General features: G+C 34.8%; 1 protein-coding gene across 1 annotated transcript; it reads right to left on the reverse strand.

Moving 5' to 3' along the window:
* Positions 1-9,635: 9,635 nt before the first annotated feature.
* LOC127565468 (uncharacterized) lies at positions 9,636-10,561 on the reverse strand. The gene has a single exon (XM_052004106.1). It carries the CDS (start codon positions 10,303-10,305, stop codon positions 9,856-9,858), a length of 450 nt encoding a protein of 149 aa, XP_051860066.1. The 5' UTR covers positions 10,306-10,561; the 3' UTR covers positions 9,636-9,855.
* Positions 10,562-12,070: the final 1,509 nt, after the last annotated feature.

The raw sequence follows: 12,070 nt of genomic DNA on the forward strand, positions 1-12,070 counted from the left end.
AGTCCTTACTATACCCAAATCGTGTTCAAAAAGTAATAATCAACTAAATAATTATTAGTTCATCCAACCTTTGAATAATACTTGAAGTGCGCTCTTCAACTTCTTCATCAAACTTCAGATTATAAGCTTAACGATGCAAAATCTTAAATTCAAAACTTAAGCTGAGATACCCGCTGTCCATTTCTCAAAAAAGCAAATAAGTGCGGTATTAATTTAAAATATACCAAATTAATATACTGTAAAATACTAAAAATATACCAAAGACCATATTTAGTATCTTAGTGAAGTACTACATTCGAAGTTAAAGAAAAATAGTACTGTATTATTCTTAAAATCTACCAAATTAATTTAACTAAATTTAAAATATACCAAATTAATATACTGCATAAATACTAAAATATACCGAAGATCATATTTGGTATATCAATGAAGTACTACACTCGAAGTTAAAGAAAAATAGTACGGTATTATTCTTAAAATCTACCAAATTAATTTAATTAAATTTAAAATATACCAAATTAATATACTGCATAAATACTAAAATATACCGAAGATCATATTTGGTATATCAATGAAGTACTACATTCAAAGTTAAAGAAAAATAGTACGGAATTATTCTTAAAATCTACCAAATTAATTAAATTAAATTTAAAATATACCAAATTAATATACTGTATAAATACTAAAATATACCGAAGATCATATTTGGTATCTTGATGAAGTACTACATTCGAAGTTAAAGAAAAATAGTACGGTATTATTCTTAAAATCTGCCAAATTAATGTATCGCCAAACAACTAAAATATACCAAAGGCCTTATTTTGTATATCGAATAAGTATTATATTCGAAATATACCGTAGAGCTCAAAATATACCAGATTGTAAGTCAAACCAGTTAAAACCCCATTTAAAGCTGGTCACATTTCGACACTTTAACTTAAAGTTGGCAAGCAACAAGCAACAAAAAAATTGAGCAAAAACTTGAAAATCATCCATTAAATTCATTCGGTAGCCATATTTGTATACATGTAATTGCCAGTTAGTTATGACACCTGATCAGCGTGCCTTATTCGAGCACGTCTCTACTTATAATCGTTAGATACCCTATGATGAAGCACAATGTGAAAGTCTAGCTTAGAACTTTAATAAGTTTTTAATGAAATAAAAAAAAAATGAGTTCAAAATTGAAGAAAGACTTCTGATTCTTCACTTTAGAAAACATGTTAGTATTTTCTTTACATTTATACTTATATACTTTAAAAGAATAAATTTCGTGAAAATAATAAAAATGTTTTCTAAAATATCATATTTTTGTATTTTCTTGAAATTTAGTCTTATATACTATAAAAAAAATAAATGTCATGAAAATAATAAAAAAAAAGTTTTGCATTCATTGTAATTTTAAAGAAAAATCTACCCAACTTTAAATTTAGTATATATTTTATTGACTGACAGCATCTAGACATATCAAAAGTAAAAAAAAAATTTAAGAAAAATAAATACAGAAAAACTTAAAAACTAAAAAATCGATTTCGTTTCTGATTCTTTTTTAGGTATTTGCCAATTATTATGATGTTTGCCAACTCGCGCGTCTATTTTGCGGTCAATGCCGACGAGTTGTATTCACTTTTGACTCGCTTGCTGTCCAAATACACAACGCACTCGCGTCGCGTTCCGCCTCCTCTGCCACGCCCCCTGCACCACTCTACTACCAGTGTTGTCCACGCCTCTTGTCTCCTTCTTGAGGCCTGACACTCGACATGTGTTTGCTGTCGTTTTAAGTAGTTGAGTTAATAGCAAAAAAAAAAAAAGGAAAATAAAGTGTACGAGAGTGGAGGAGGTGAATTAGAAGATTCGACTGGCAAATACTCTATAAATCAATTCGAAAACCATATTTAAAAGTTTGCTTTAAAGAGTATGCGAGTCTTTCCATTATTTACATTTTGTTTTAGACTTTCGAAATGAAATCAATGCAAAAAGTGGAAGGGGCAACAAAAAAAAAAAAAACAAATGAAAACTGTGATCAGGTTTATTGTGGGATTGTTGGTTTTGTGGCCTGTTGTTGGCTTGTTCGATTGTGGAATTGTTGGATTGTTGGATTGAAATCAGGCAAGTAAAGTAAATTTGTCACATAGGCGAAATACATACAAAAACTTCTGAATATCGTGCACGTTTCTTTTATCGTTTTGCATATCAAGTGCCACATTTTCTTCTTTATTTTATTCCTGGAGCTCTGACAAAGCAGAAACAACAAAATGCCAAACGAAATGAAAAGACAGCAAAGAACAACAACAGCAACGTTAACCAAAAAAAAAGAAACACACAATAAATAATTGTATGGCGCGAGCATTGTTTTCTTTTCTTATTGTTTCGATTCGTTTTTAGAGTTCGTTCTCTCTCTCTCTCTCTCACTCGCGCAATGGTGAATGACCGTTAACATTTTCGACTTGGTCTCTAGACGAAGAAGAAGAAGCAGCAGAACAAGCTTACCTGGTATGACAGGTTCTTCTGGCCCCTATTGAGTTGTCTTTAACGATTCACGGCTAGCCCCCCAAATAAAGAGTCGCGCGGGTATTCAAAGATGATCAAGAACAGTGGGGAGCGAAGAATTGTAACAAGCCTGACAGCTGTTATAAAGTGAGCGACTTGCAGATGCCCTGTAAATAGAGAAAAATAATGTTAATGAGAGTAGGAATGATAATGATTCGTTTTTTGTGATAATGATAATGATAACGATAACGATAATGATAATGATAATGATAATGATAATGATAATGATAATGATAATGATAATGATAATGATAATGATAATGATAATGATAATGATAATGATAATGATAATGATAATGATAATGATAATGATAATGATAATGATAATGATAATGATAATGATAATGATAATGATAATGATAATGATAATGATAATGATAATGATAATGATAATGATAATGATAATGATAATGATAATGATAATGATAATGATAATGATAATGATAATGATAATGATAATGATAATGATAATGATAATGATAATGATAATGATAATGATAATGATAATGATAATGATAATGATAATGATAATGATAATGATAATGATAGTGCTAATGCTAATGCTAATGCTAATGCTAATGCTAATGCTAATGCTAATGCTAATGCTAATGCTAACACTACCGGTAATGCTAACAATAATGATAGTGCTAATGCAAATGCTAATGCTAGCGGTAATGCTAATGCTAATGCTAATAATAGTAATGATCATAATAATATTAATAATAATAACAAAAGTAATAATAATAAAAACGGTAATAGTAATAATAATAAAAATAAAAATAGTAATCGTAATAACGAAAATGATCATTATAATCACAAAAATAATATTAATTATAATAAGGAACACATTCTTTACCCCATCACAACATCCTTGGGACATTCCAACAAACTGCAAATTGCTTCAATTATCAAAATTTATGCGACAATTAACACTTTGAACTGCGCCAAGCAAGCGGAACGAGCTTCGAGATGGGGTTGCGACTGGGAATCGTTGGGGGCTGAGAATACGTCTGGGAATAGGGGGAGCTTGGAGTGGACCTGGTGGAAACCTGTGTCTATGTTTGACTCGGTTTGGTCTGGTCATTCGTTGCCAATAAATTTATGCAATTGGAACACTTGTTGCATGCGCCTCGTGAGAGTCTGCCAATTTTCTTAGCATGCAAATTTATTTCAATTGCATTTAATTTGTGCGGATTAGCAAATGTTTACTCGCTTCTCGTCCCTTCCCCCTAAAAAATAAGAAGAGCGAATTGGGGGTGCGGCTGTGGCAATCGGAAAGAAGCAGGAACTACATTTTCGGATCAATTTGCATGTCGAGCGCATTTTATTGCGATTTATATGCAATTTCAATGAATGAACGACCCCAATTTGGAGCCACGTGATGGCTTGTTGCATGCACCACGTAAAGAGGTGGCAGCCTAGCCACGTATTTGAATTGTGGTGAAATTTTAGGAAATAAAACTTTCAAAGTTATTTAAATTATTTTGTATACTTCACATAATGTAATTTTGGGAATTTAAGAACACTGAATTCAATATATTTTTGATTTTTTAATTTTTTTATTGTGGGGGTTTAAAATACTTGTAATATGAAATCTTTATAGAAAGTTTTGTCAATATTGCAAATATCCGATTTCATAACGGATACTTTTTGATAAATCTAAATGTTGTGGGGATGAACAAGGCGATTCTACAAACAATTCAAGATTAACAGAGTTATAATTAGAAGTTTCTAGCTCGAAAAATCGAAACAGTCTTATTCTGAATGATTCTAATTTCTTCCATTTTTTGGATTTATCTTATCTTAAACCTTAAATCCTTAAAAAAACACCCGAAAGCTGATTTTCTTTATCATTAAATTGCACATTATTTTCTTGGATTGTACGTAGAATTTTCTAGTTCGTCCCCAAATCTTATTCCTTTACTTTTAACTCACTCCAATAATTAAAATGTTATTCCGAATGATTTAGATTTTTAGATTTTTCTTATCTTAAACCTTAAGTCCTTAAAAAACACCCGAATGGGAAATCTTATTCCTTTACTTTTGACTCACTCCAATAACTAAAATGTTATTCCGAATGATTTAGATTTTTAGATTTATCTCATCTTAAACCTTAAGTCCTTAAAAAACACCCGATTGCACCCGATTTTCTATACCATTTATTTGCACATTATTTTCTTGAGTTCAAGGAAGAATTTTCTAGTTGGTCCCCAATTCTTTTCTTTTACTTTTGTCTAATAATCGAAATATTTTTCTGAATGATTCTCCTTATAGATTTAGCTTTTTATATTTATTACATCTTAAACCTTAAATCCCTATTCTTCCTCTTTTATTTTGACAAACCATAAGAAGGTTTATTTGGTTTGTGCTTTAAATATCGTTCCTAAAAATGTGAAAATCCAATTTATTTCATATGGAATATATTAGCTGTCAGCGTCATGCGTTTTGCTCTTTGTCTAAGCAGAGAGTCTGGGAATTTGTTGTTGTGGCTTTGTTTCCGCGATTGCGTCTTTGTCTTTGTTGTGTCTTTGTTCCGGGTTGGAACAAGGAAGCACTTCCGTGAGGACCAGGACGAATGATGAAATCGCAACGCTGCGTAGGTCAGTTTTGGCTTGCTTCGTCACAAAACTCACTCAACCAAAATCGCGAGTACAGTACGCAGACAAAGGAAATTCCGCTCAGAGACAGAGAGAGAGCGAACAAAAGTGCGACTCTCTTTTAGGATCGAGCGGTGTGAGGGTTGCAACCCCTGTTGAATGATGATGACGTCGCAGCAGCCCTGTGCAAAAACGATGTACGGCGCAAATCCGGAATCGAAACACGCAAAAACCAGGAATTGAAATTGAAATTCGAACAACGAACTTCGAACTGAGAACTCCGAATTCGAGAGACGTCACAGAAAATAAATTGCGAGCGATTTCCGGGAAACGTAGAAATGCATTTCGAGTATTTTTGTTTTTGTTTTTGGGTGAAATCAAAGCGAGGCCAAGGGTTGCGTTTAACATCGGGGGTTGTTTACGTCGATGCGTTTCGTCTGGCCATGTGCGTGTGTGTGTGTGTTTGTGTGTTTGTGCAGCATGTGGCACGTTCTAATGGCGTTTTTATTGCCCGGAAATTTTACGATATCTGTTTTTGTTTTTCCCTTCTGTATGTTGTGCTATGCGACTTCTCCAGAGTTTTCCATTGCTTTCCGTCTGTTCTCTGTTCTTCGTCTGCTATTTCTGTTTACTCTGTCTGCATTTCTATTTTTACACCTTTTACATCTCACTCTCTCTCTTTCTCTCTCTCTTCCTCTTCTCTGCTCATTCTGCCTCTGTCTGCTTTGTTTTGCTTTTCAGTTCGCATTGCATTTGCCGCTGTTGCTGCCCACTTGGCAATGACCTTGAGCACATGCTGCTGCTGCTGTTGTTTGCTGTTGCTTCCTCTTCTACATCTTCCCTCCTCCCTCTGGCCCCTTCTCTCCCAACTCTTTCACCCCCTCAGCACTCCTCCTTGTCATCTATTTCGGCTCAGCTCATCGCTCATCGCATTTTGTCTGGCGTATCAGCTAAATGTTATTGACCTCTCGCCTTAGACAAATCTAGAAGAATTTTAGCTAGACCAAGAGCATGATAGACTTACAGATACCCTGTCAACAAAAAATATAACTTAGAGGGGATCTAAAATTAAAGTAAAGTACCCTATTAAAACACATATCACAACGACCTCTCGCCCTTGACAAATCTAGAAGAATTTAAGCTAGTCTAGCAGCATGATAGACTTACGGATACCCTATCAACAAAACATATATAACTTACAAAGGATCTAAAATTAAAGTAAAGTACCCTATAAAAACACATATCACAACGACCTCTCGCCCTTGACAAATCAAGAAGGATTTTAGCTACTCTAGCAGCATGATAGACTTGCAGATACCCTGTCCACAAAAAAACCTTAACTAGGAATTTTATTAAAAGTAAACTACCCTTTAAAAACATATACAACCAAGAAACACGTTTCCAAAATAAAAGTTCCTTTTGCTATGGCAAACTTTTAAATATGATAAACTACATGACACCCTACAAAATACATAATCATGTTAAGAAGCTGTCGGCAACCTTGTAAACAAAATTCATAATCTTTGCTTTCAAAAGTAATGTTTAAATGTAATGTCAAAGTACTTTTACTAACATTTAAATGATCAACTTAAAAATACCCTGTAGACAAACATGATAAAGAAGTTCCATAAATATTATCTTCTTTTATAAACATTTAAATGATCAACTTCAAAATAAGAGCAACAAATATTTTCCTTTATTACAAACCAATCCTAAATATAGAATGGAATACTAATAATAATAATTAGAAACCAATTCTATTACTTTGAAACTTTTGCTGTAGTATCTATATAGATTATCATTGCCAGTTTTATAGAGTAAGCTCTGATTAGCATGCACTCGTAATGGGAACAGTTGTAAATCTGGGACTATCAGCTTGTTAGTCGCAGTTACTACAAATTATAGCTCGGCATTTGAAACGGAATCGTCAACACGCTCTGCCAATGACGTAAATTCTAATGATTATAGACTATAAACCCAATCAAAAAACGCAAACTAAGCACGACTCTACAGAGTCAAGAGTTATGTTCAAGGTGTAATGTATTAAAAAAAAAATATATAAAAAAACAAATAAATAAAATGTCATTTTTTAAAATGGAACACAGACTTTTTAGAAATACATTTTAACTAAAATTTGCATTACTGAAAATAAAAATAAATTTTCCATGTACATAAATAAATCAAGACAATCTATATTAACGTCTTCGATATATTTCAACGGATTTTTCACTCTACGCAGAGTTTTGTCTATATTTATTATTGAAATAAAACTATTTGAATTTTGATCCTAAGTACTCACAGACTTTTTAGAAATATATATAACCTAAAATTCGTATTACTGAAACTTTTCATTTAACAAAATAAAAAATACTAAAACCACTTTAATTTATACTAAAGTCTTCAGTATTTTAGAACACATTTTTCACTTTACACAGAGTTTGAACTTGTATCCTAAGTCAGTCTTTGAAGAAATGCAAATTACTTAAAATTAGTATTACTAAAAATAAAAAATAATAATTTCCCAAAATAGATAAATACTAAAATCACTACAATCTAAACTTCCGATTTTTCAGTGTATTTAATGGTTTTGTCAACTTTGCTCTCGATCAATAAAAGTTGCAGTCTGTGGCATATTAAGAGGGCATTGCTCAGTGGCAAAGAACACGATGTTTTTATGCTGATGAGACAATGTCATAAAAGTCAATTGAGACCAAGAAGAGGAGGATCCATCATATAAGTGCCACAGTGTGCGTGTGTGTGTGTGAATACACTCAGATTAGTCAAGAGCTGGGTGATAAGAGACTGTGTCGATTAGAACCACAAATTTCCACTATATATAGTACATCAATGATCACCACAGAGGCGTCTCAGTGTTTGCTATGTTTTCTTATATGTTTTTTCATCTCTTCGTTTTTTTTTTGGGTGGCAATGTCCGCCCAGGCGGTAAAGTCTCAAATTAGCGCCGCATGACAATGATATAGCGACTCAAGGCGTTTTCAATTTAGACAATTACGCAACGCAAGCTTGACAAAAAAAAAAAAAAAACAACTGTAAATGGAATTGGTACGGCGCATTAGACGTGGAATTGGGACAACGTGGGCGGCGATTCTAACCTCAAAAGCCGCAACTCAGACTAAAGATCCAATTCCCCCGACTTGTGTTCAATTCGATACACTTTGATTGTAGACACTCGGCAAAAGTATCGATTACGAGTTTTGTCAAAAGATGCATCGCTACCAGTATTTATATAATAGCTGTAAGTTAAGGTGATGCAATGTGGCTTAACTTAACGATACTTTCAGTTCCAAAGTTTCGTTAAGATATATTTATTTCAATTTTTGTTTAAAATATGCAGATATCAGATGTGCTTAAAACTTAACGAAGCTTTTTTAAGAAATGTTTTGTTGAGTTGCTTATACAATGTGGCTTAACTTAACGATACTTTCAGTTCCAAAGTTTCGTTAAGATATATTTATTTCAATTTTTGTTTAAAATATGCAGATATCAGATGTGCTTAAAACTTAACGAAACTTTTTTAAGAAATGTTTCGTTGAGTTGCTTATACAATGTGGCTTAACTTAACGAGACTTTCAATTCCAAAGTTTCGTTAAGATATATTTATTTCAATTATTGTTTAAAATATGCATGGGATAGTTGTCAGATGTGCTTAAAACTTAACGAAACTTTTTAAAGAAATGTTTCGTTGAGTTGCTTATACAAAAACGGATTTCTCTTTATTCATTTCTATGGTAACTATTTCACATAACTACTCAAGGTGCTTTAAACTTAACGAAGCACTCACAAGGGAATTTTCGTCAAGTGAGATTAAGAGTAAAGTATATTCTCATAATGATCAAGCGATCTAATCGATAGCAATTGATATGCTAACTTTTAATTTTAATCGAAGCAACTGTACTAAACTTCATCTGTAAGCTTAGTTCGGGTAGCTGGGTTAGTGATGAGACCCAAGATACGTAGAGTATAGAACGAAATAAAAAACAGGTTGCCACAAGTGGCGACACATCGCGACCTTAATCGTTGTCGGCAAAGCCGCAGCCGCAGCCGCAAAACGATCAGCGCGAATTGAGCTGGATTAAATGGTTTTTCGCTTAATGAAATGTCAATATCAATTTTTCGTTTTTTTTACTATTTGTATTTATATCATTTGCAAAACCATTTGATCGAGGGTCATTTGCCGATTGCAAAGTGAATTCAAGGCGATAGAGACGATCGATAAAACTGCATACAATGACAACTTTCAAAACACACACACACACAGAGACGCTGAATGTGTGTCAGAAGAGGCAAGTTATCAATCTGTCGATTAACAAATAATCTTTTTGCCGCAAACCTATCGAATATCCACCACACCTATCCCCCCTCCCCCTCCCCCTCCCCAACCACGACATGGCTGAGTACGTAACACGCGCTCTGTCAAGCCAAGCGCTGTTTCATTCCCAAGCCATTCCAGTTCACTCGATTCCAATTCCATTAAGTTTACTTTTCGTTTTCTTGTGTGTGTGAGAAACTTTACTTTTGTTCAACTTAAACATCTAACAGCTTAGCTTAGGAGCTCTCAAAAAAAAAAAAAAAAAGAATACAATTAGTTGTTGTATAAAATAAAACGTGTGTGCGTGTGTGTGTGTATTTTGTTTACAAAAAGCTATGTTTGTTAGCTGGCCGCTCTCTCAATCTGTTGCTCTCTCGCTCAGCAGTAGCGTTGCCAGATCGCTGCGATTAGTGTAAACGCCACACCCCATAGTCCAGCAGCTGTTGTTGTTGTTGTTGTGGTGGTTGCCGCATTGCAGCCATCGGTGTCACAAGTGTAGATGCAGCTGCGATAATCCATGCGATCGCCCTTGTTGCGCACATAATCACAATAGTTGCCCAAATCTTTGGAGCTGCAGAAACGTTTCGCCCCAATGCCGCCCTCAAAGCGTCCCACATGCTTCACACAAAACGTTGCGCCATGCACATTGGAACAATTCTGCGGCTGGATGTCGGGCTGATCGAAGCGATCAAAATATTCGCCGCACTGGAAAGGATTCTTCGTATCGCTGGCATCGCACACATAGCAATCAATTGCCGTTGCGAAGCTTATGCAGCAGCACAGCAGCAGCGCAGCCAGCAGCAGTGACGTCGACAGAGACGTTGACATTTCGTTCTTGTTGTTGTTGTGTTGTTACGTTGACTTTCTTTTGTGGATTTGACGTTGTAACGTTGATTGCACAATGGTTGCGTTGCTTTTGCCTGGTGGTGGATTTGGCAATGGTTCGCTTAGGTGGGTTGGCGGGGTGATGACGCACTGCTCACACTCGCACTCTCGCACACACACACACACACTCTCAAAGAGACGTCGAGAGATTCGTTTTGTCGTTTGTCGTTTGTCAGCGTCGTCAGCAAATGCCAAGCTGTTACTGAAGCGTTGTTTCAACTTCGTTTCCAATCGTTTCCAAACCCAAAGCGAGAGAGCGCGCTTGACTACCTGTACTCTGTGTGTGTGTGTGTGTGTGTGAAACTCTAGCACGCTCTCTGACGCTAGCTTGCTTGCTCTCTCGCTCTCTTCGGTGGTCGCTCTCTTGCTAGCCCTAGAACTAGTCTGTCTGACAGTCAGCTGTGTGTTTAGCCCAGGTACGCATCCTGTTATTGTCTGTGTCCCAGAGTTATCGTTAATCGTTCATCGTTTATCGCTTGTACTAAAAACAATCAAAACTTGTTGTTGCGTAGCAACAGGTCTACAGCGTTTTTAGCTCAAACATGTCTGCTGTTGCCCTCCCCACTTCCCGCTAGGCTCCTACTTGCAGACTGTGTCCGCCATGCTGGTTCGAATTCTTATTGGAATTTCATCATTGGGCGCCCAAGAGCAAACGAGGGCATTCAACTTGGAGTTGATTTTTTAGTGTGTGTGTGTGTGTGTGTGTGTGTGTGTGTGTGTGTGTATTTCTGTGGACAGAACAATACAAACAAAGCGAAAGCAGCTTTTTATACCCGCAGCAAGAACAAGTAAAGGGGTAGCCACTAAAAATCTATCTATCCATCTGTCTTTCTGTCTGTCCGCCAGTTTAAACACCTCGATCTCGGCAACTAGTTGAGCTACAGACACCAAAATTGGTGACTAGACTCCTGCAGTTCCTATGTCATTTTAGTTAATTTTAGCATCCACACAAATCATGCATTAAATAATAAATTTGTTTATTAGACGAGATTTACAAAATAAAAAAAAACTTAACTATTTTTTCATATACATATATTTTATAATATATATGTAGTTGGCAAAAAATTAGATCAAAAAATCTTAATTTAAATTTTTTTTCGATTTTAAAAAGAGCAATCTTGAAATAAAATGTTTAGGTTGGAACAATATTAAATCCAGATTTTAAGTCTAAATTTGCATTTTAAAATAAAAAAAATCTTATTTTAAGATTTAAGTCTTGATTTCTATACAAATAATCTATTTGACAAATTTTTGCTAAACTTTTTAATAGAAAAACGCATAAAAAACTTTTTTCGAAAATCAAGGGCAATGTTTTAAACGTAGTCTGGTCTCACTTAATATGGTATTTTCGCATTTCTTTAGTAAAGCAACTGCAGATTTCTATCTTGTTTATTACTCTATAAACAATAAGACGAGAAAATCTTCTAGATTCCGTAGTTTCATAGTTCTTATTTCTTTCCTATTTCTACAAACAATTTGATATGACAAATTCAAAGTAATCTGGTCACACTTAATACACCTAACAGGTATTTCCCGGTCAGGCAATCGCACAACCGCAACTTTCTTACATGTTTTATGCTTCTGCTTTTGGCTTTTGTGGTCGCTTCTTGGCAACGAGTTGTGTCGCTTCGCTTCGTGTCGAGTCGAGTCGATTGTCAACGATCTTCCCTCTGCAGCTCTCTCACTGTTTGTTTGTTGGCCAGGCCAA

The sequence above is a fragment of the Drosophila albomicans genome, chromosome X, assembly GCF_009650485.2.
Source record: "Drosophila albomicans strain 15112-1751.03 chromosome X, ASM965048v2, whole genome shotgun sequence".
Taxonomy (NCBI): Eukaryota; Metazoa; Arthropoda; class Insecta; order Diptera; family Drosophilidae; genus Drosophila; species Drosophila albomicans.

What these genes read in the sequence shown, in the direction of transcription:
- LOC127565468 (XM_052004106.1), bottom strand. Translation starts at nt 10,305, where the DNA reads ATGTCAACGTCTCTGTCGACGTCACTGCTGCTGGCTGCGCTGCTGCTG.